Source organism: Mus caroli, unplaced genomic scaffold, assembly GCF_978045245.1.
Source record: "Mus caroli unplaced genomic scaffold, Mus_caroli_1 scaffold_4, whole genome shotgun sequence".
Lineage (NCBI taxonomy): Eukaryota > Metazoa > Chordata > Mammalia > Rodentia > Muridae > Mus > Mus caroli.
In genome coordinates, this window is record NW_028227259.1 from 149266676 (window position 1) to 149291115 (window position 24440).

The following is a 24440-nucleotide window of genomic DNA, read 5'->3' on the forward strand; positions in this document are numbered from 1 at the left end:
CAAAGAAAGACCTTCGTCCTCATCTGGGTATCACAGGATACCCCTACTCCCCACCATGTTTCTTCACCGCTCTGGCTTGGCTTGAGGTCTGTCACCTTCCAATTTTGTCTTGAAGGGAGGGCATCAGCTACAAGCGGGACAAATGTAGTTGTCTCAGGGTGACCTAGCAGCATAACACCCGAGCTTGCCTTTAAGCCAACTGGATGTCAGTCTATCTGCCCCTATCCCAAAAGCTTTCCTTGCCTCTTTCTGCTTTCAGGAACTACTTCACTCTCAGGCGGCTGATCAGCAATAGAGCGCTGGCCTAGTGGATGTGAAGCCCTAAGTTCAACACCCACCATTGCTGGAAGAGGAAAAATAAAATCTCAGGGAAGGAAGTCCTTAAGGACACACACACACACACACACACACACACACACACACAGAGTGAACCAACTGGAGAGGTATTTCGGGTGTCAATCACCCTTCAGTCTCGTTCCTGCGAGGAAAAGGGACACGGGGTTGGGTGTGGGGGCGATGACGAATCTTGAAGCTGCAGCAGCCCAGAGCCCCACCGGCCTAGGTGCTCAGCAGATAGGTCACCCAGGCGATGATTTAAAAGGACAGCACGCCCACCCAGGCGGCAGACCGCCCCTCCCTGCCCCGCTGCCCGCCCAGGCCGCACCCACTTGGGGGCGGTGCGCCCGAGCTTAGTTCTGGTGGGCGGACGCCGCGGCTTTAAGCCGGGGCGGGACTGAGCGAGGAGCAGCAGCGGCGTCGGCGGCGAGAGTTCTTGGGGACTCGGGCCCGGATGCTGGGGGCTAGTCGGCAGGTCCCGGTAAGCGCAAGGGAGGGCGGGCGAACGGTCCCGGGAGATGCACGCGCGTGCGTGTCTCAGGCGTGGGAGAGAGTCGGTGCAGCACGACGGCTCCACGGAGAAGTGGAGAAGGCTGTCCCTGCTTGACCGAGGTCCTTCCGGCCCCACAGGAGCCCTCCTAGGCTAGATCAGCCACACTGCAGCATTTAGTCCTCCGCGGCGCCGGGCTGCGCTGGAGCGGATGGAGGGACGCGCAGCGCTAGCGGCCGCGGAGGTTGGCCCTCGGCGCTTGCCGTAGCTCAGCGGCCTGCTGGGGGGCAGTCGCTGAGAGTCCCGGGAAGGACCGGTGACAAAAGGAGGGAACCCGAAGGCCGTTTGCGACGCGAAGGGATTGAGTGAGGAGTCGAGGGGGCTGCGGCACCCCACCAAAGCCATCCTGGCATCTGCGGGCCTCCACGCAGGCTCCTGGCTCTCTGGGCCAGACGCTGAGAGTGAAGGTAGCGGCGGCTACGGCGCCCCCTGGCGGCCCGGAGGCGCGGTGTCCATCCAGCCGGGCGTCGTGGGCGGGGCGGACCCGATGGAGGACGGCGGGCTGTGGGGCCGTTTGCCTTTTCCTTACCTGGGTGGGGACTCCGTGGGCTCGAGGGCATCCAGGCCTGAACCCATATCCTCTCGAAAAGCTCAGAACCTCCTTCTAGAATCCACAGGCGGATAGGGTAGCCCCTTGCTTTCAGGTTCTTGGCCCAGGGAGAAGCTAGGCCTGGCCCCTGGGAGGATCGGGTGGGAGCTCGGAAGTGGCACTTTTACTGAGTGGCGTATAAAAAGGGGATTAAGTGACGCAAAAGTTTGCGCAGATGTTTGGACTGTAGCTCAGAGGGTAGAGTGTCCTCCTAGCACACCAAACCCTGGGTTCGATCCCCCAGAACCTCCTAGCCCTGGAGTGATGGTACACAGGCCTGTCAGGGGTCGGGGCTGGAAGCTCAAGAATCAAGGCCATCTGTACCTCAGCCAGCTCCTCCTACCGGAGCTACACAACGCCTCCACAGCAGAAAAGCTAGATAAAAAGTTTGGCCAGGATTAGGGCTTCTGTTTTGTTCTTAAGAAGGCCTTGACCCTGAGTCTAGTTAGTAGTCGTGAGTATGAGGGACCTCCAGTGTTTGAAGGAGGAACTCTGATAGGAAAAGCAAGAGTTTGCCAAGTCACGGTAGCAAGGCTGATAGTATCCTTAGCTTTTCTCTTCTCTCCCTACGAACAGGGTCTCTGGGACTATGTAGGCCTGGCTGGTCTAGAACTCACAGAGATCCACAGAGTCCTGGGGTTAAAGGCGTGCACTGGCACACTCAGCTTTTTATTTTTTAAGCATTTGCTTGTTTGTGTATGTGTGTTCGGCATGCATGTGGAGCTAAGAGGACAACCTGTGGGACTCAGTTCTCCCCCTCCACCCTGTGGTCACATATCAAGTCAGGTCTCCAGGTTTGGCACCAAGTGCTTTACCTTATGAGCCAGGAGTCAACGTTCCTGTTTTCCAAGTCACTGTGGTGCTTTTAAAGTATGCTTTGGGGCCAGTGAGATGGTTCAGTGGGTAAAGGTTACTTGCTGCCAAGCCTGATGACCCGAGTTCAATCCCTGAGACCCACATGGTGGGTGGAAGGAACAGACGTCCCACAAGTGGTCCCCTGACTTCCTCATGTGCTGTGTGGCACACACCTTCTTCCGCCCCAGTTAAGTAAATGTAATGATCAAAAGCATGCTTTGTGTTTTGTGCCTCGACCGTAGATAAGATCCACCGGTCTTTGAGGTAGTGCTTAGGAGAATAGTTTATTATTTATACAATACCGGGGGATAAAAGCCAGGACAAGGCTCTACCATGATGTAGTGTGTATATTTTCCCAAGGTCTCAGGTAACCCTGACTAGCTTAAAATTCACTATGTAGAACAGGCTAGCCTCTTGTCTCCTGCGTGCTGGGATTAAAACCATTTGCCCCCATGCTTAGCTGCTTTTGTATTTTCTTAAACTGGTTGGGATGGGGTGGGGGGGAGTATTGAAGGAGAGTAGTGTTTCCCGATGGACGCAGATGATGCAAAAGGTGTCCTGAAGCACTCCTGATTGGTTTGTTTTGTTTTTTGTTTTTTGAACTCTGCTGTTGTCATTCATTTATGTGTTAGTGACTCCTTCCTGAGTACTGGAGAACTGGGTAGAGATTGCACAACTACAAAGATTCAAACACTTCCTGCTCCCCCCACCTCCTCCGCAACACTTTGGAGATAGTGTCTTGTGTGTCCCAGGCTCCCGTCTGTACTTCTCCGGTGCTGGAGAGGTTGTGGGATGACACCCTCCGCTTTATGCAGGGCTGGGAATCAAGGTCAATCATAAACATGCTAGGCAAACCCTCTCTCCACTGAGCTACAGCCCCAGCTCTCCCTCCATTCTGCACAGCTCGTTGTACAAAACGTTTGTGTTGCGATCTCCTGGTTTGTTGAAAGGAGGATATCTAACGGGAAAGAAACGCTTCCATGCCGAAGAGAACGATGTTGAAACAGTGGATTTGGGCTTTATGTGGGCACACTGTCCAAAACAAAAACAACCCACAGAAAACAGTGATTTCCGCAAATCCTTTAGAGGTTGGGCAGTGGAACAGCTCAGCAGGCCTCGGTTCCAATCACCAGCCCTGATGACCAGAGTTCGAGTCCCTGGACTTCTGTGTGATTCCTCTGACCTCCACACATCTATTGTGGCACAGGAATCTCCCCCAACACAATGAAAATAGGAATGTAATTTTAGAAAGGACTCAGGTAAAATCTTTCACAGGTTACAAGCTCTCCGTGTCCCTGCAAGCTGCTGACGGGATGTCTCTCTTCACAGGCTGGATAAACTCATGGACTTGGCAGCTCAGGCTTGAGAAAGAAACAAACTCAGAAGAAAGATGGCGTTCGTTGCAACCCAGGGGGCCACGGTGGTCGACCAAACCACTCTGATGAAGAAATACCTTCAGTTTGTGGCAGCTCTCACGGATGTGAACACACGTGAGTCTGTCCTTTTTTGCACACTGAGATGAATCGCAAACCTTAGTGTTTACCCTTGGTCTTTCCCTGTCTACCTTGTGGAGAAGCACAATGATGAACAATACTGCTGGAGCCACAGAGAGGCACAAGTGTGTGTGCCAGATTGCCTGTGTGTGTGTGTGTCCTTGTCTGTGCATGCACACGTGAGTCTGGGAGGATGGATGTGTGTGACTGGTGGTAGGGACCTAGCCATGTGCCATCTTCTGGGCTGTGACAGTCAAACTGATAAGATCTGATTGCTTCTCTTCAGTCCTTAAATCCAGTGATTTTTTTTTTTTTTGAAGCCTCCTTAAGGCAGTTTCAATGAGCTGACTGTTTTGCTATTTACAGCTGATGAAACGAAGTTGAAAATGATGCAGGAAGTCAGCGAGAACTTTGAGGTATGAGCTCCCCCCCCATCCCTCCCTCTCTCCTCTTTTTGTTTAAATTACACTTATTTTAGATCTGTGTACGTGCTGACACATGCCATAGGTGCTGTGTGCTTGTCACAGAACAATCTGAGGGAGTCTGTTCTTTCCTTCCATCGTTGTGGGCCTGGGGATTGAACTCTGGACATTTCAACAGCCCTGCAATTCCCTCTGTTATCCATGCTTTCTCCTGTTCTTGCTGTCAATGTTTTTACAAATATATTTTTATTATTGTTGCTGTATAAGATGTGTGTGTGTGTGTGTGTGTGTGTGTGTACATGCTACCATGGTGTTTACATGGAAGTTGCGCCAGCGTTGTGAAGTGGTGCTCTCCTGCCTTTACGTGGCTTCTGAGTATTGAACTCAGGTTGTCTTGTGTATTTGGTGACAGCTTGACCTGCTGAGTCATCCTGCCAGCCCTGTTGTCAGACTTCTGTCAGTTCTATGTATCATTGTTCTGCGTTGGCACATTTGGAGAGGGGAGCACAGACGTACTGTGGTGCACGTGAGGCATTGGCTTTCTGCTTTCCCCTTTACCTTTACGTAGACTCTGGGTATCTTCAGGCTCGTGTGGCAGGCACTTCCATCTCTCCAGCCCTGTCAAGTCTATTTTCTTTCTGACTCAGAGGTTGTACTGGCTGGTTTTGTGTCAACTTGACACAAACTGGAGTTATCACAGAGAAAGGAGCTTCAGTTGAGGAAATGCTCTCATGAGATCCAACTGTAAGGCATTTTCTCAATTAGTGATCAAGGGGGGAGGGCCCCTTGTGGGTGAGACCATCTCTGGGCTGGTAAGTCTTGGTTCTATAAGAGAGCAGGCTGAGCAAGCCAGGGGAAGCAAGCCAGTAAGGAACATCCCTCCATGGCCTCTGCATCAGCTCCTGCTCCCTGCCCTGCTTGAGTTCCAGTCCTGACTTCCTTGGTGATATGCAAGTGTAAGCTGAATAAACCCTTTCCTCCCCAACTTGCTTCTTGATCATGATTTTTGTGCAGGAATAGAAACCCTGACTAAGACAGAGGTCATTGATAATAAAGGCTGTCCTGTCCTGGCATACTCCTGTAATCCCAGAGTGGGAAAACAACAGCAGGGGGATTGGCAGGAATTATTCAACACCAGCCTGGGCTATAGTGTGAAAGGGTTTGGAAAGAAGGCTGTATTTTTTCTAAATCTATTTTTTACTTGTATGTGTATGTGTTTGGGCAAGCTGAGAACAATTCACCTTCCTCAGGCTTGGCCATAAACAGTCTGAGCCGTTTACCACGCCCTAAGGCATCAGTGCAAATTCAGAACGGAGTTTGAAACTTTGTACAGAGTTCTGCCCATCTTCCTGGTGAAGAGGCTCAAGGATGTGTTTAGGAATGTTGGCTTTGTTTTGGCTGCTGTAGCATTTTTGTTTTTAAGAGGGGGGCTCTCTTACATGTTTTCACTGGGATGCATTCAAGTTTACCTTGTGATTCGCTATGTTCAGATGTTAGCTCTTCCGACATAACGGGTTGTCTGTCATTTCTGGTACTTAAGATGTCGGTGACCTTGAAAGAGCAGTCACAGCCGGGCGTGGTGGCGCACGCCTTTAATCCCAGCACTCGGGAGGCAGAGGCAGGCGGATTTCTGAGTTCAAGGCCAGCCTGGTCTACAAAGTGAGTTCCAGGACAGCCAGGGCTATACAGAGAAACCCTGTCTCGAAAAACCAAAAAAAAAAAAAAAAAAAAAAAAAGAAAGAGCAGTCACTCCTTTCTGAGTTTCTTGTATTTCTATGATTTTACATTATCTCACTGATCCCTCAGACTCTGTTTGAAAATGGTCTTTGACTTGTTTTTTAACTGGAAAATACTGATTTTTGAGAAAAAAAAAAAAAGATAAAGACTTTTCATTGTCTGTGTATGTGTATGAAGGCCTGAGTGTGTGTCTGTACTGTGCACCACATGCATGCAGTGCTTGTGGAGGCCAGAGGAGGGCGTCAGCCCCCGGGAAGGAAGTGGAGTTTGTGGAGTTAAAGGCGCTGTGGGGAGAAGCCATGTGGGTATAGGAAAGTCAGCCCAGGTCCCTGCAAGGGTAACGTGCTTTCTTAACTGTTGAACCGTCCCTCTCACTCTTTAGGAAGGTCTGTCTCTTTTTGGTTTAATTTTTTTTTTAAGATTTATTTATTTATTATATGTAAGTACACTGTAGCTGTCTTCAGACACTCCAGAAGAGGGCGTCAGATCTCATTACAGATGGTTGTGAGCCACCATGTGGTTGTTGGGATTTGAACTCTGGACCTTCAGAAGAGCAGTTGGGTGCTCTTACCCACTGAGCCATTTCACCAGCCCCTCGGTTTACTTTTTTGGTGTGTTTTCCAAGTCACTTTTAGTTGTAGGTTTTCATTGTGCTCTTGAATTTCGTTTCTCTGCCTATTTTCCAACTGCTCACACATCAAGTCCTTTCTTTGCTTTACTTTTTGAACAGCCATGCATTTAAAGGCAGGGATACATTCTGAGAGTTGTGCCGTTTGGCAGTTTTGTTATTTGGACATCATTGCGTGTATTCACACAGACATAGATGGGATAGGTCGGTTAGTCAACGGAGCATCTTAAAAAACTCAGAGTTTGTACCTGTGTGTTTATGTGCAAGTGTGTGCACACACGTGCATGCCCGGCACATACAGAGGCCAGAGGACGAGGGGCCGTTGGGGGCGTCTGTTCTCCCTCACCTTGGGGGTCCCTGGAAGGTGCTGCTCAGCGGCTAGCCCCTTCTCCTGATGAGTTGTCTCAGCAGCCTGCCTCTTTTTTTTTTTTTTTAATTTTTAATATTTTTATTACATATTTTCCTCAATTACATTTCCAATGCTATCCCAAAAGTCCCCCATAGCGCCCCCCACTTCCCTACCCACCCATTCCCATTCTTTTGGCCCTGGCATTCCCCTATATTGGGGCATATAAAGTTTGCAAGTCCAATGGGCCTCTCTTTCCAGTGATGGCCGACTAGGCCATCTTTCGATACATATGCAGCTAGAGACAAGAGCTCCGGGGTTCTGGTTAGTACATCATGTTGTTCCAACAATAGGGTTGCAGATCCCTTTAGCTCCTTGGGTACTTTCTCTAGCTCCTCCATTGGGAGCCCTGTGATCCATCCATTAGCTGACTGTGAGCATCCACTTCTGTGTTTGCTAGGCCCCGGCATCGTCTCACAAGAGACAGCTATATTTGGGTCCTTTCAGCAAAATTTTGCTAGTGTATGCAATGGTGTCAGCGTTTAGAAGCTGATTATGGGATGGATCCCTGGATACGGCAGTCTCTAAATGGTCCATCCTTTCATCACAGCTACGAACTTTGTCTCTGTAACTCCTTCCCTGGGTGTTTTGTTCCCAATTCTAAGAAGGGGCACAGTGTCCACACTTTGGTCTTCATTCTTCTTGAGTTTCATGCGTTTAGCAAATTGTATCTTATATCTTGGGTATGCAGCCTGCCTCTTAATAGAATCAAATCGTAGTAAACACAAACCGTTAGAGGCTACTGCCCACGTGTAACAGCAAACTGTTTGACCGGAAGTGACATTTAAATCATGTTTACATTCAATGACAGCGTGCTTGGTGACATGTGCCTGTTGACCATAGTAGGGCAACATCATCAGACTCTGTCTTAAAATTTGAAAAAGTCTGCAGCCAGTTAAGCAGAAAATTCCTTTCCTGGTGGCAATGTGGAGTGCAAAGCTGGAAGCAGCTGCCTCCTTGAGAATAGGCTGCCTGTTGCTTAGGTGGTTGCCCTGAGGGACTTTGAAGGCAGTTTTCTTGCAGATAATCCTGTTTCCAGTTTCAGTGCTGTTCCCAGCCTGGGTTCCAGGAAGATTGCAGAGTGCCTTTGGGAAGGCCCAGGGCTCGGTGGCCAGAGTTCAAGCTGGCCAGGTCATTCTGTCCATCTGCACCAAGCTGCAGAAGGAACTTGTGGATGAGGCCTGGTGTAGAGGCAAGCTTGGCCAACAGAAGACCCACACTCAAAACAGTGGGGCTTTACCATGGTTAATGCAGAGGAACTTGAAGGATAGGGTGGCTGGGAGGTGGCTTGTCCCATGGCTGCTCAGGTATATTCACACTTTTCCACAGTTGTTGCCTGGCAGATGGCAGGCCCTATATATCTGAGGGCTTCCACCTCCGTGAGTTCTACTACACCCCACCAAACCATGTGTGGTAATGAATCTCATCTAGTATGTCTTTTTAAAAAAGAGCTGAAAAAGAAAGGTGGAGTTAATACAGAAACCACAGTGAGGTTGTTTGCACACAATGGCGTGGGCAATACTTTTATCTGAGAGGCACAATGGACTTGACTTGCTGGCGTCTCACAAAGACAGCATTCTACCTGATGCTGTGAAGCTGTGACAACATCAGGTGATAGATAGGACTTTTTTCAGGCTCCTTTAGGATTTTACAGGACCTTTCTCAAATGTGGTCCATCATTATGTATGCACTAACTTTTATAATGGCTGCTTTACAGTCTTTTTTGAGACCCTGGCTAGACTGTAACTCAGGATATAGAGGGGGCTGGCCTGAAACTCAAGAGATCTGCTTGCCTCTGACTCTCCAGTACTGGGATTAAAGGAGTTTACCATTGTTCTTGCCTAATGATTTACTGTTTTAAAATAAAAGGCTAGTGTTTCTTCTAAGTGAAGACCTATGTGGTTTTTTTTGTTTTTGTTTTTGTTTTTTTTTTTTTTTCCTTTTTGAGACAGTATCTGGCTTTGTAGCAAAGAATGCTCTTCTAACTCATGGTCCTACCTCGTCCTTCTACTAGGTTACACACGTGTTCCACTATACCCTGTGCTAACTGTTTTGGAGGTCAGCCTTGAGTGTTCAGTATTTTCTAGAGCATTGATGTTCTTTTTCTTTGCTTAAATGTATTTGCTCATTTTTTGTTTAAATTACATTTATATGTGTACTTGGAAGATAATTTGCAGGAGAGTTCTCTCCTACCGTGTGGGCCACAGGGATGGAACTTGGCTTATGGTGTGGTGGGAAGCTCTTCAACCACTGTACCACCTTGCCAACCCTAAATGCATTTAAAGTGATGTATGTATAGAATGATGTACCAGGTGGTACTCTGGTCCTTATGGAGAAAATAGAATCCTTCTAGCTTATTTATTATTACTATTATTTATTTATTTATTTATTTATTTATTTATTTATTTTCCGAGACAGGATTGCTCTATATGTCCCTGACTGTCCTGGAACTCGCTGTATAGAATAGGCTGACCACGAACTCATAGCAGTACCTTTGCCTCTACTGCCCCAGTGCCGAGCTTAGTTGTTTCAGAGGTTACTGACAGTCACCTCACCCTGCAGCAGTTCCCTCAGAACTGTTGCTCCCTCGGAACAGCCTTCTCTGTCTGACTCCACAATCTCCCCAGTCTCAGACACCACTTTCTATGAGGTCAGCCTTTAAGAGTACCCAGGGGTGAGGCTGTGGCGCTTAGCTTGATGTGTGGCTCATTTCAGTTAATTTCCTAAAAAACAGGATGGGGTCACGTTCTTTTTCATGGTTGAGAGTAGTATTTCACTGTATTTATATATTACATTTTCTTGGACAAATCATTATTTGATGGACACCTCTGTTGCTTCTATTTCTTGGCTCTTGTGAATTGTGCTGTGCTGAACGTGGGAGGAATTCAAGCAACTGTGTATGTGTGGTGCTGGGAATCGAACCCAGAACCTCAGGCCTGCTAGGCAAATGCTCAGCATGTCCACTTTGAGCATGTGTAAGTGTGTGCTCGTGCACACCACATGTATGGGTGTCTGGATTCCAGAACAGGACACTGAATCCCCTTCAAGCTGGAGTTACAGGCAGTTGTGAGCTACCTGCCGTGGGTGCTGGGAATCCATGGTCCCAGAGAAAGAGAAAGGCAGATAAGCTTAACTTTACCCCTGCCATATCTGGTTTTAACAGTAATTTAAGAACTTAATTTTCTTTATTGGATTTCAAATCTTAACCTACTAAATATGATGTTATCTTGGAAGCATCCGAAAGAATTAAGGAGCACTGTGAGCTCTGGAAATACAGGGACATCTCAGTGGTTAAGAGAGTTGACAGCTCTTGCAAAGAGCCTGGTCCAGTCACAGTGGCTTGCAGCTCCAGGACCACGGGATCCCATGTTCTCTTGTGGTCTCCTTAGAAACGTGGATGCCTGTGGTGCACATAAAACCTCATGCAGACGCAAGTTCAAATTAAACACAAAAGCAGAAAGACACATGTTTATTTTCTTTTGAGATTATTATGTGAGTTTAAAATGAAAATATGCATAAAACTTACTGTGCCTTTCCTTTTTTTAATTGCCAACTAGAATGTCACGTCATCTCCTCAGTATTCTACATTCCTGGAACACATCATCCCTCGATTTCTTACATTTCTCCAAGATGGAGAAGTCCAGTTTCTTCAAGAGAAGCCAGCCCAGGTAATCTGTTAATGGGAATGGTTAAAAAAAAAAAACAATCCACACCAATGAGTAGAAGCAAATATGAATCGAAACAATATAAAACCAAAGACTGAAAGATGCAGGAGAGAATGAAAGAAGTTTCATCAGTGGGACAGCCATCCACCTTTTCTGTGGGCGGAGCTCACTTGCATCTGCCCACTAGGGATGTGTGTATATGCAGACTAGCTTCCCTAGGCACAGAGGAGGGCTGGTGAGATGGCTCAGCAGGAAAAGGTGCTGGCCACTGAGCCTGAGAACCTGAGTTGAATGAGGTTGATGAGCAACCTCATTCAACTCAGCCTGATGAGGCTCACATGACAGAAGGGAAGAAGTGACTCCTTCAAGGTGTCTGCCAGCCTCTCTACACGTGCTCCGTGATGCACATGTGCCCACAGGTAGTAAATTAATAAAAAAGTTAAGTTTGGCTGCAGAGATGACTCAGCGGTTAGGAGTCTTAGGTACTGTTCTCACAGAGGGCCAGAGCTCCGCTCCCAACACCCAGGCCAAAACTGCCTGTAACTAGTGCCAGCCAGGCCTGGTAGCTCTGGCCTCCTAGGGTACCGGTACATACCTGAACAGTTCTTCTAAAAACTGAAAGTTCATGTTCAGTTGTAACAGTGAGGCTGGAGTGTCCGTGTTTGACTTTTCTGTGTGTGTGTCTCTGGCAGCAACTACGGAAGCTGGTACTTGAGATACTCCACAGGATTCCAACCAATGAGCATCTTCGTCCTCATACAAAAAACGTTCTGTCTGTGATGTTTCGGTTTTTAGAGGTAATCTTTGACAATTCTCTTAATAGCTGTATTTAAAACATTGCATGTTTTTTTTTTTCCTTAAAATTCAGTAGTAGTCCACACCTCACCAAAGATCTAATTAAATGAATGAAGTTCTTCTTAATGTCTCTTTTTCTTTCATTTTTGTTTAATTTAGAAAGACTACTTAATTGAAGATCTTTGTTTTGTTTTTCTCTTTTTTTTTTTTTTTCCAGACAGGGTCTCACAATGTAGCTCAGGCTGGTCTGGAACTCTCTATGTAGACTAAACAGACCTTGAACTTACAGAGATCCACCAGCCTCTGCTTCCTGGGTACTGAGATTTAAAATTGAAAGTTTATACCAAGACACCTGGCTCTTTGTTTTTTTTGAGACAAGGTCTCCCGATGTAACACTGACCTGTCTGGAACTTGCTGAGTAGACCAGGTTGGCCTACCTCTGCCTCCTGAGTGGTGGGGTTAAAGACATGTGCTACTTTGCCCAGCAAGGCCTTAGATGTTTAGGTGAAAGCATTTGTTGACATGTTCATAGTCCCATTGAGTCTGGGCCCTTGGAAAGATGTGCTTGTTAGGGCCAGGCTTGGGTTCTTACTTCAGCTCTGTCAGTGCTGGCTGACCACAGCGGCCACGTTATCTAAGGTCTCTGAGGCTCTGACCTCGAGGGTAGAATGGCTGGCTGGTCCGTTCTCAAAGAGCATTGGCTTGCACTTAGCACCTGTCCAGTCCACAGCGGATGCTTCGTAGCTGAGTGTTCTTTCGTGGTCTTTTTGCAGCATGGGTAGATAACTCCTTACCTCATAACATGGGAATGGGAGTGTTTGGGATTTTTATTTTATTTTGAGTTTTGGAATATCTGCATATACATAGCAGGTTTTGCTAGGGCTACAACCTCCATTTAAATGTGGAGTTTTATCATTGGTCCCTTCTGTGGATAGCTTGAAGGTAATTTTATGCCATGTTTTTACTGTGTCTGAGTTTGTTTTAACTTAGAGCCATTAAGTCAAGTCAGGCATAGACTTTCCTAGTAGTGGTATCTTGTCAGGTACTCAAAAGGTTTAGGATTTTAGAACAGTTCAGGTTTGGGGTTTCGGATCAGGAATGGGCAGCCTGTATCTCCAAGCAGTGAACCAGTTTTTGTTGTTTGTTTCAATTAGGATGTCATTTAGGCATTAAAGTATCAGTTCTGGTTGTGCTAGCACAATATCAACACTGTCAGATATCAGCACTTGGGAGAGTGAGGCAGGCAAAGCTCAGTGAGTTGAGGCCAGCCAGGACTCCATAATGAGACTCTGTTCAAAACAGAACAACATTAAATATTCAGGACTGGAGATGTAGCTCAGCTGGGAGAGTGTTTGCCTAGCATGCCTAAAAACCTGGGTATTCCTTCCTGAGTGCTGTATAAACCAGGCTAGGTGAAGCACACCTGTTAACCCAGCCAGCTCTCAGTTCAAGGTACCCTTTGACATGTAGTGAGGGCCAGGTCTCGGCCACATGAGATCCTATGTCAGAAAGAGGGGGAAGTGGCAGTGATTCATGTGTGACTTTGTCTCTGTGTCATACGCTAGTTCCTCCATCTCAGAGTTACTCTTAACTTGTTGGTGGGACGCTGCTGTCAAATAGTCCACAAAGGCCTTGGCTTTCTGTCCACCACAGCTGTACCTTAGAACTGTGATTTTCAGCAGCTCTAATGTAAGCTGGTTGATTCAGGTGTGTGGAAGAGAAACTTGCAGAAAATGCCTAGACTGCTTTTATTTTCTGACATGGGGTCTCACTCTGTACTCTGGGTTGCCCTGAAACTCATGTAGATCAGGTTAGTCTCAGACTGGAGAGCTGCCTGCCTCTGCCTCTCAATTATGTCATCATGCCCATTAACAGTTTGTCTTAATCTTGAGATTAAAATGTTCTGAGAAATACAACTTGATTTTTTGTTTGTTTGTTTTGTTTTTTAAAGACGGAAAATGAAGAAAATGTTCTTATTTGTCTAAGAATAATTATTGAGCTGCACAAACAGTTCAGGCCACCAATCACGCAAGAGGTGAGTTGTTCGCCACCTATGTTTATTTAGTGTGTGTGTGTGTGCACACACGCGCATGTGTGACATGGCACATGCATGGTACAGGAGAGTGGCTTGGGGGGGTTGGTTCTTTACTGTCATTTGGTTCCAGGAATCAAGTTTAGATTCTCTGGCTTGGTGGCAAGCACCTTGACCTTCAGGGTCATCTAGCTGGCTCTTACTTGTAGTTGACTAAACAAGTACTGGGTAGAAAGTAGAGCTTGAGTTGAAAAATTTTGTCCCCCACTTTGCTGTGGTCCTGTCTCATGCAGAGTTATAGGAGGGCATCGTCTTGAAGTCCACAGCGCACTCTTGAGTGCGTTCCCACTCCACCACGCTCCTTCGGAGCACTGCCTTTACCATTTCTGTTTGGATGAGTGCACAGATATCTCTCTGCATTTTCTCAGTAGTTGGAGTGCGGTAACTGACCAGGGTCGTGGGTCAACTCACATCTCCTGGGATAGACTTCGAGTTCCAGCCATTTTCTTATGGGTAAAGATAAAAGGGAGTCGTGAAGGTGGAGCTCTGTAGCCCAGCAGCACAGCAGAGCTGGAGCTTCTGGGAGCCGCCCTGGCCCTGTGACTGATGTGTGCAGCTGTCCTCTGAGGATAGACGAGGATGTCCCATCCCTTGAAGCTTTATAAGCCACCCGGTGTGGGCACTAAAACTGAACACTGGTCCTCTGATAGGGCAGGGACTGTCCTCACCCCCAAGCCACTCCCCAGTCTTTAGATACTTTTGAGATACTTGTTTTAATGACTGTTTTTCTTGACATTTAGTTTTTCAATGTTTATCTTTTCTTTCCTTCCTTCCTTCCTTTCCCCTCTCTTTCTCTCTTTCTTCTGTTTGTTTGGTTTTTTTGAGACAGGGTTTTTCTATGTAGCCTTGGCTGTCCTGGAACATGCTTTGCATTGCTGGCCTCTGCCTCTTAAATCCTGGGATTAAAGGTGTGAGCCACTACGCCCAGGTTCAGAATTTTTTTCTCTCTCAATGGCTATTGACAATTATTTTCTGTGTATGGTTCAGGTTATTTAATTAGCTTTATTAGCAGCAACAGTTACTGAGTCCAAGTATAGTTCCATGGCTTCACATAGGTGTTGCCAGGCTGATTTCTGGAAAGGCTTGTTGGTTTGATTCCCTTGGGAGTGTAAGAATCTGTACTCTTGTACCATCTCAAGCATTGTGTACTTACTCATTTTAGTTTTAATAATATGTATGTGTGTGGGCCTTGTCTGTATATGTATTATGTTGTATGGGTGTCATCTGAGGTCAAATAAGGATGCTGGATCTTCCAGAACTGGAGTTAGAATAGGCAGCTATGACCTACCTGATAGGTGGATGCTGGAATCCATCTGGTTCCTCTGTGAGAGCAGCCAGCGCTCTGGCCTGTTGAGCCATCTCTTCAACCTCAGTTCCCTCTTTTCTGACAAGCCCTTCCTTAACCTTCATCCTTTGGCAGCTTCTGTTTACCAGTGTCTGTCTTCTTTTTCTTTTCTTTCCCCTCATTTTTTGTTTATGTCCATTGCCTAACTTGCTTTGCTTTATAATAATCTTGTAAGAAATATTTGGGGTGGGGAAGGGGTAGAGATGTCATGTGTCCTGTGCAGGTATGGAGGTCAGAGCTGTCCTCTGACCTGTCTTGAGGGATCAGTGAGGTTGCCAGGCTTAAGTAATCTTTATCAGCTGGGCCGCCACTGTGTGTTCTTACAATGAAGTATTTTGGTTTTTTTGTCATTGTTTAGATTCATCACTTTTTGGATTTTGTGAAGCAGATTTACAAGGAGCTTCCAAAAGTAGTGGTATGTTTCTGTTTACGTCTGAATTTACTGCTTATACGTATTCAGTTATCACCTTTCCTAATTTGGGGTAGTTTAGTCCAAGTGTCAGGGGTGGGGTTTTAGGATGGGGAGTACTGACCACCATAAGATGCACTGTTTGCCATTATTGTGTTCTTCTTTGTAGAACCGCTACTTTGAGAACCCCCAGGGGATCCCTGAAAACACGGTGCCTCCCCCTGAAATGGTGGGCATGATCACGACCGTTGCTGTGAAGGTCAATCCTGAGCGCGAGGACAGCGAGACACGGACGGTAGGTGCCCTCCCTCCTGCTCACAGCTCTGCTGTCAAGTTTTCTGTCCTCTCCCCACATCTGTGGCCTCTCATTTGCTGGAGGGAAGAATGAGGTAACTTAGACCATTTGGATTTTCCTTTCTCTATCCTTTACCTGGAGGCGTGAGCCTGGTCCTGCTGAGGTAATGCGGGTGAAGCCCCGGGCACAAATGGTGTCTGGCTGTGAAGACCAGCCTACTTAGGAAACCTGGGGTCTCCTGCTGGCAAAGGCAGCAGGCTAGGCATAGGGGCAGAGAGGCTCTGGTCTGCCAGAGGCCTTCTGAAGCTGTAGGTGAAACTGAAGTTCCCTGGGCCAGGGACCCCAGTTGGTGCTCGAGCCCCACTCTGGTTTCCTGACTCTGTAACAGTTTATAAAGTTTCTCCCTGATCTTGTTTTTCCTGTTTTTATCTGGAAATCTGTGTCTTGGACTTTGCAAAGGTAACGTGAGTGTTGCCTGTCACGTAGGGGACATGTGATGACCTTTCCCTGTGAATCATTCTTGGGGCTGAAGTAAGAAAAGAATGTTTGTCTGAGGCTAGGGGCGTGTGTCCACTGGAAGGATGCTCACCCACATGCAGGAAGGCCTAGGGTGCTGGCCATGCCTCTAACCCCTGCACTAGGAAGGTGTGAGACCAGTGTAAAGCTAGCCTTAGCTACATAGGGAGTTGGATGCCAGCTTGGGCTACATGACCCTGTTTCCAGCCTAAAGAAAGGCCTTTTAGCAGTTATACTTGTTTGAGACAAGGCCTTGGCTTGTGCCGAGGAGAACCAGTGTGAATTTTGAGCAAAGCTGGCATCCTTCGCCGTCTTGACTATTGTGCGTGTCCCTCAAGTCCCGTGCTCACTGGTCATTTGCCCCGTCCGTCCTTAATAAGCTCATCCTGCCCTCCTGGATTTACTATAAGCATTGTTTTTTTCTGCACATAAATACTATTACATAAAACCCATGAGCTAAATTGGATTCTGAAGTTTTTCTTGTTAAGTCAAAAAGTGCCTTAAAAAGCTGGATGGGCCGGGCATGGTGGCGCACGCCTTTAATCCCAGCACTCCGGAGGCAGAGGCAGGCGGATTTCTGAGTTCAAGGCCAGCCTGGTCTACAAAGGGAGTTCCAGGACAGCCAGGGCTATACAGAGAAACCCTGTCTCGAAAAACCAAAAAAAAAAAAAAAAGCTGGATGGATTGCCAGGCTGGGTCGGCCATACCTTTATTCCTAGCTCTCTCGAGGAGATGCCGGTGGATCTGTTTGAGGCCAGCCTGGTTTTCAGTGAGTTTCAGGCTAGCCTGGTCTACATGAAACCCTGTCTCCAAAAAATACCAAAACAAACCAAAACAAACAAACAAACCCACCTAGATGTCCTGGTACATGACTGAGGCAGGGGGATTGCTGTGAGTTATACATTTGCCTTGGCTAAATAGTGAATTCAAGGCCAGCCTGGGATACACAGTGAGACTTTGTAAATCCAGACAATTGGGTCTAGTGGTGTCTGCTCATAATTCCAGTATTTGGGATACAGAGGCAGGAGGACCACTCTTAAGCTTGAGGTCAGCCAAGGGAATATAGGGAGACCTTGTTTCTAAAGCAGGCTTCCTACACTCACAGAGATACTCACAAACCCTAGCTTTCTTAGGTGATTTTATTGTTTGGATTTCCCCCAAGATCCTGCCTTCTGTGGGGTAGCACTCCTGTGTTAGTTTGGACCCTCCACAGATGCTTGCAAGGAGAATCAGTGTCTCTGTTCATTGTGGCACTTAGCGGAATTGGCTGGGCACTTGCCGGTGCCACAGAGCTGATGGCTGCCTCTCCTCTGCATCTCACAGCATTCCATCATCCCACGAGGATCGCTCTCACTGAAAGTCCTGGCCGAGCTCCCCATCATTGTCGTACTGATGTACCAGGTACCACGGAATAAGTTTTCTTTCTTCGTGTGAAAGTACACGGCTGGTTTCCTTCAGCAAAAAGATGGACACAAACCCACATGCTCTGCACCCTGGTGTCTGTGTGGCACGCCCGATGATCCTGTGGTAGATGAATATGAAAGCACTGAACTCCGCTGTTTCCTTCCAGCTGTACAAACTGAACATCCACAACGTTGTTGCCGAGTTTGTGCCCCTGATCATGAATACCATTGCAATTCAGGTATCCACACAGGCCAGGTAAGCGTTCCTCAGACCCAGATGGAGCTGATGGCACAGTGCTTTTTCCAAATAGTAATTGCTTATTGCCCCCATTCTTGAGTTTTATCCTTTCTGTTAAGTTATATCCATTCTGTGATCCTGTGGATGTGTGTGTTTACGTGCATGCCAATGCCATAGCACAGGCTGTGGTCGTCTCTTTCCAGCTGTGGGTCCCAGGGACTGAACTCAGGTGGTCAGTCTTGGTGGTAGACCCTTTTACCTGCTGAGCCATGCCATGGGCCTCTTAACTCCTTAGTTGAAAGGATGCTGTAGTAGGTTGCTTCCCCAGTGTCACCAGGCATTGCTTGTTCTGGCTGTTTTGTTTTGTTTTGTTTTGTTTGGAGGAAACTTGCCGTGTGCTTCACCTCCAGGGCTTGGGAGGAACAGGCCAGCTAGAGCCACTCTTGCCTGAGTGGTGTTCTTTAAGGATATGTACTCTCTTGCCATGCAGCCCCTCTGGCTGTGAGGTCCTTGAGGAACATCTGAGGAGTGAGCCTCTCTAGCCATTTCAGGAATGCTGTGCTGGGGTTTGATCTTTTCAGAATTTCCATGCTGTGTGATCCTATTTCATCTTTAAAGATTATGTGTATGCGTGCATGTCTGTGTGTGGGTACATGCACACAAGTACAGTGCTCATGGAGGCCAGAGGAGGGCACCTGGCTCCTCTGGAGCTGGAATTTCAGGAGATTGTGCGCTGTCCAGCACGGGTGCTGGGAACTGAGCCTGGGTCCTCTGAAACAGCAAGTGCTGTCAGCCTCTCCAGCCCGCTTTCCTGTGGTTTGAAACTGCATTAAGTCTATGCACTTATCCTGCGTGTGCTTCTGCTCTGAATGGAAATGAGGGACCTTCAAGGCTTAGTGGTCACTGTAGGTGGTGAATCCCAAATCGCCTGAAAGACTCATGTTGGACCGCATTCCCTTCCTGCCCAGGCAACATAAGCTGTACAACAAGGAGCTGTACGCTGACTTCATTGCAGCTCAGATCAAAACGCTCTCGTTTTTAGCCTACATCATCAGGATTTACCAGGTGAGTTCCTTGGCTTGTTTGGCTTTCATGTGTATGTGTGTGCTCTGAGTGTGTGAGGTGTGTGTGTGTGTGTGTGTGTGTGTGTGTTTATAAGTGTAGGCACGTGTGTGCAGATGTGTGCAGAGGCCAGGCTTGATGTAGGGAATCTTCCTCCATCACTCTTTGCCCTTCTATTTCTGAGGCAGGTCTTTTAAGTCAAACCCAGAGCTCACTGATGTCTTTTGCAGACTCTCTTTATAAGATGAAGTCTCACTGTGTGGTCCAGGCTGGCCTTTGGGCCATGATCTTCAGTCTTCAGAAATGACAGCGGTCATGGGCATTTACCATCATGACCAGATGAGTGGAGGTTTTTGGGCCTTAGTGTTTGAGTCAGGAAGAGACTGTTTAGAACTGCTGAGAATCACCACTCTCAGCTCACATTAGTGGGATGACAAAGTAGAGGATGGATTTTTTTTTTTTTTTTTTTTGAGACAAGCTGTTACTATGTAGCCTTGGGTGGCCTGGAATTTGTTGGTAGATCAGGGTGCTGCCTGACTCTGCCTCCTGAGTGCTGGAATTAAAAGTGTGAGCTATTATATCTGGCACTTACTTATTTAAAAAGGAGTGTAGGTGTGTAGGGTGTGTGTGTGTGTGTGTGTGTGCGCCTTTGGAAGCCAGAACAGGGCATTGGATCTAGTGGATGTGGAGTCCCAGGTGGTTGGTTGTGCTAGAAACTGAAGGACAGGGGATGGGGAGCCTCTCTGGTCCCCTTAACTCCCACACTTCTAGCACTGAACATTTGTTTTGAGCAGGCACTTTAGCATTTACTTTCTGTCTAATAAGGAAGTGATGCAAATCCACTGTTGAAAATTGTAGTGAACAGCAAGGATGCTGCGTCCACACCCACTCCACGGGGGGCCACCTGTTCCTGTGGTCGTGCTTCCCTGTCAGAATGACTCTGCGCGTACACACAACACGCTAAAACCTTCCCAGTGGTGCTTGCGTAGGCCCGATGCCTTATGAAAGGACACAGTGTGACTGTTGTCTTTCTTGCTGTGACAGGAGCTGGTGACGAAGTATTCTCAGCAGATGGTGAAAGGCATGCTACAGCTGCTTTCCAATTGCCCAGCAGAGACTGCGCACCTTAGGAAGGAGCTGCTCATTGCGGCCAAGCACATCCTTACCACGGAGCTGAGGAACCGTAAGGCCGCCTGCTCTCTCTCTCGAGGCCCGCACAGCCTGGGCCATCACTGGGGCAAGGCTCGCTGACTTCCTAGAGATTCTTCAGGGTCTTAGCACATCTGTTCCTTCTTTAGTGCTGTCTTGGCTCTTTTTTTTTTTTTTTTTTTTTTTTTTTTTTAGTTTTTCGAGACAGGGTTTCTCTGTGTAGCCTGGGCTGTCCTGGAACTCACTCTGTAGACCAGGCTGGCCTCGAACTCAGAAATCCGCCTGCCTCTGCCTCCCAAGTACTGGGATTAAAGGCGTGCGCCACCACGCCCGGCTTGGGTGTTCTTTTTTAATTTTCATTTGTTTACTCTTATGTGTATGGATGTGTGTGTATTACTTGCATCTTTGTACATCTTTGCACCACATGTATGCCTGTTGTCTGTAGAGACCAGAAGAGGGCATCAGATCCCCTGAGACTCAAGTTACAGACACTTCTGAGCTGCCACGTGGGTGCTGGGAATCTAACATAAGTCTTTACTGAGCCAACTCTCTAGCCTTCTTTTCTTGTGTGTGTGTTTCTTTCTGATTTTCAAGACAGGGTTTCTCTGTGTAGCCCTGGCTGTCCTGGAACTCACTCTGTAGACCAGGCTGGCCTCGAACTCAGAGATCCACCTGCCTCTGCCTTCTGAGTGCTGAGATTGATTAAAGGTGTGTGCCACCACACCTGGCGCCAGCCCTCTTTTTAAAGATTTATTTTTATTAATTGCGTGTCTTGTGTGTTGGAGTGAGGGGTTGCACACATGAGTGCAGGTGTCTGCAGGAGGCTGGGGGCCTGAAATTACTCGACTCTAGAACTAAGCTGTATGTCAGGCTTGTTCCAGAATGTGTCAGGCTGTGTGTGGGCTTGTCATCCATATTCTTAAGAGATTGGTTCTCGTCTGTCTTTGGTGTGACTGTGCCATCTCTCTAGCTCGTCTTGGTCAGTTCTCTCACACTGAACATGACCCCATCCATGTCTTTGTGGGCAGGTGGCGGGCTTGTGTGGCCCAGCAGAGCCAGCATCTTCCCTCTCTGGATCTTTGTGGTCTTCCCTCCGCCCTGAGCTTATGAAGGCTGTAATGTTCTCCTGTTTCCTAGAGTTCATCCCCTGCATGGACAAGCTGTTTGATGAATCCATCCTGATTGGCTCTGGGTACACAGCTCGGGAGACACTCAGGTACAGCATCAGTAGGTGTGGATGCAAGCCTGCTGGGTGTGGTTGCTAGGGACAGGATCACCTGCACGTAGCATTGGTAGGGCTTTAATGAATGCAGGTGTGCTGAGCCCTGCCCACTTCCTGGATTTAGAATGGCAGCAAGTTTGAAAGTCGTTGGGTTGTTTTAATAAAAAAAAAAAAAACCAACAAAAATTTTTCTAAACATTTTTGTAATTATTTTGTATGTGTGTGCTCACGCACTCATGACAAGGTAGAAGTCAGTGATCAGCCTGCACGATTCACTAATAACCCAGAGGTCAGTGATCAGCCTGCATGATTTAATAATAACCCAGAGGTCAGTGATCAGCCTGCATGATTTAATAATAACCCAGAGGTCAGTGATCAGCCTGCATGATTTAATAATAACCCAGAGGTCAGTGATCAGCCTGCACGATTTAATAATAACCCAGAGGTCAGTGATCAGCCTGCACGATTCACTAATAACCCAGAGGTCAGTGATCAGCCTTCACGATTCACTAATAACCCAGAGGTCAGTGATCAGCCTGCACGATTCACTAATAACCCAGAGGTCAGTGATCAGCCTGCACGATTCACTAATAACCCAGAGGTCAGTGATCAGCCTGCACGATTCACTAATAACCCAGAGGTCAGTGATCAGCCTGCACGATTCACTAATAACCCAGAGGTCAGTGATCAGCCTGCACGATTCACTAATAACCCAGAGGTCAGTGATCAGCCTGCACGATTCACTAATAACCCAGAGGTCAGTGATCAGCCTGCACGATTTAACAACCCAGAGGTCAGTGATCAGCCTGCACGATTTAATAGCCCAGACAATATTGTTGTATATGCATTCAGTGGTCATAACATATAGAGCATTCATTAACCTATTAACTAACATGTGAGGTCGTCTCACTGTGTAGCTGTGGGTGACCTGGAACTCACAGATCCACCTGCCTCTGCCTCCTGAGTGCCACCACACCTGGCACATTGTTAATTTTGAGTAGCAAACACCACTCAGTGTGCAAACGAGCCAGTAATCATTTGTGCTCTCACTGGCGTTTCTGCCGGTGTCTGTTGTATACTTCCTGGTTAGTTATTACTGTCCTGTCGACTTGACATAATCTAGAGCAGAGGTTCTTTTTTTTTTTTTTTGGCTTTTCGAGACAGGGTTTCTCTGTATAGCCCTGGCTGTCCTGGCACTCACTTTGTAGACCAGGCTGGCCTCGAACTCAGAAATCCGCCTGCCTCTGCCTCCGGAGTGCTGGGATTAAAGGCGTGCGCCACCACGCCCGGCCAGAGCAGAGGTTCTTAACCTTGACGGGATCATGACCCACAGGTTGAGAATTCCTGCCTTAAACTATCTTTGCCAAGAAGCTACCGACTGCCAGTAGCTCATCTAGAAAGTTACCTGACAAGAAGGAGACTCAATGAATAATTGTCAGATTGGCCTGTGGTCACATCTGTGGGGCATATTCTTCATTGCTAATCAACAAGAGAGCCCAGCCCACTGTGGGTGGCACCATCCCTAGGCAGGTGATTTTGTGCTGTATAAAAACACTGGTTGAGTGTGAATGAGCCTGTAGGCTGGGTTCTCGAACTGTTGCTGCTTCAGGCTCTCACTTGAATTCCTTCCTTGAGTTCCTGCAGTGATAGATTGTTACTCCAGAATGTAAGCCAAGTAAACCCTCCCTCACGTTGCTTTTGGTCAGAGTTTAATCACGGCAACAGAATAGCCAGCTAAGACAGGAACTTTATGACATGTGTGAACGTTAGCTTTTCAGTGTGGACAGCAAGGAGTGAAGCATGATTAGAAAGGCTGGGCCTTTTAGTTGAGCAGCTGGGAGAGGAACAGGGTTGGAGTGGGGACTAAGGCCATACTGGATCTTACCCCTGTTGGTGGCATCTCCTCCTGCAGGCCCCTCGCCTACAGCACACTTGCCGACCTTGTGCATCACGTTCGCCAGCACCTGCCCCTCAGCGACCTCTCCCTTGCCGTCCAGCTCTTTGCCAAGAACATCGATGATGAGTCCCTGCCCAGTAGCATCCAAACCATGTCCTGCAAACTCCTACTGAACCTGGTGGACTGCATCCGCTCCAAGAGTGAGCAGGAGAGTGGCAATGGTAGAGATGTCCTGATGCGGATGCTGGAGGTACCGACTGCCATGATTTATCTTAAAGCACTGTGAAACGTAGGTGGATGAGGTAGCCGGATAAGAGTGTGGCTTGGGAATTAAACTGAGTTGTTGAATCCTTGCCTCCCCCTGCTGCTGGCAGCTGTGCTTGGAAGCTGCTTGTTTCTCTTTAGTCATTCTGGCAGTGCTGCCCTGAGCATCAGAGCAGCTTCTTAGGCTCCATGGACTTCCTGGTGCTGACTAGAAGAGATCCCTGCTGGACAGCCATAGTCGGGCTTCTCTGTCAGTGGAGACCCAGTCAGTGTGTTGGGGAGGGATGGAAGGTTTCCCATCTCACTGGAGAGCCACTCTGAATCGGCTGGATCCTGCTCACCATGCTCAGAAACCAGCAGCCCTTGACTCTTGTGTGCATGTGTGGGGGGCTTCGAAGGCCATCCACCTTATGTTTTGTTTTTTTAAGGATTTAATTTTCTTGTTGTTGTTGTTTTTTGAGACAGGGTTTCTCTGTATAGCCCTGGCTGTCCTGGAATTCACTTTGTAGACCAGGCTGGCCTCGAACTCAGAAATCCGCCTGCCTCTGCCTCCCGAGTGCTGGGATTAAAGGCGTGCGCCATCACGGCCGGTGGATTTAATTTTTAATTATGTTTATGTTGTGCATATATGTTCATATATGTGCCAGGAGATTTAGATCTCCCTAGAGCTATTTGTAGGGAGTTGGGAGCCGTCCCATGTGAGTGCTGGGAATGGATCTTGGGTCAGTGGAAGAGATAAGAGCTCTTACTAGCTGAGCTGTCTCTTCACATATTTTGTACTTTTAAGACACGATCTTTTTGGCCAGTAGTTCACCCTGTAGGCTCTGCTGGCTGGCCAGCCGGCCCCAGGGGTCCCTGCTGTGTCTTCTCTCTCCAGAACTGGAATTACAAACATACCTAGCTTTTCTATATGGGTTCTGTGGACTGCATACAGATCCTCTTGCTTGCAAGGCAAGCACATTATAGACTCAGCCTTTAGCTGAGTCTTAGATTTTTTTGGTGGTTTTAGATTTTTTTTTTAAGATTTATTTATTATTATATGTAAGTACACTGTAGCTGTCTTCAGATGCAC

General features: G+C 47.6%; 1 protein-coding gene and 2 non-coding genes across 16 annotated transcripts in view; all 3 read left to right on the top strand.

The window, feature by feature from the left end:
• The first annotated feature begins 683 nt into the window (after positions 1-683).
• Positions 684-24440, top strand: part of Trrap (transformation/transcription domain associated protein) — a 93549-nt gene continuing 69792 nt past the window's right edge. For 13 of the 14 annotated variants that reach the window (XM_085837417.1, XM_085837423.1, XM_085837419.1 and 10 more), the window contains exons 1-14: positions 684-817; positions 3660-3820; positions 4190-4239; positions 10574-10684; positions 11374-11478; positions 13428-13511; positions 15272-15328; positions 15492-15617; positions 17457-17534; positions 17704-17792; positions 18743-18839; positions 19881-20019; positions 21123-21201; positions 23120-23354. In XM_085837417.1, coding sequence (XP_085693543.1) covers positions 3721-3820; positions 4190-4239; positions 10574-10684; positions 11374-11478; positions 13428-13511; positions 15272-15328; positions 15492-15617; positions 17457-17534; positions 17704-17792; positions 18743-18839; positions 19881-20019; positions 21123-21201; positions 23120-23354 — 1350 coding nt within the window. In that variant the 5' untranslated portion in view covers positions 684-817; positions 3660-3720. Of the gene's footprint in view, positions 818-1097; positions 1294-3659; positions 3821-4189; positions 4240-10573; positions 10685-11373; positions 11479-13427; positions 13512-15271; positions 15329-15491; positions 15618-17456; positions 17535-17703; positions 17793-18742; positions 18840-19880; positions 20020-21122; positions 21202-23119; positions 23355-24440 lie in introns of those variants that run through there. The other variant, XM_085837418.1, reaches the window with a different exon arrangement.
• On the top strand, positions 3900-4102 carry LOC147005401 (small nucleolar RNA ZL1). Its single transcript, XR_015047061.1, has one exon. It is a non-coding gene; the product is annotated as a small nucleolar RNA ZL1 (small nucleolar RNA).
• Positions 7902-8030, top strand: LOC115031180 (small nucleolar RNA SNORA70). Its single transcript, XR_003836800.1, has one exon. It is a non-coding gene; the product is annotated as a small nucleolar RNA SNORA70 (small nucleolar RNA).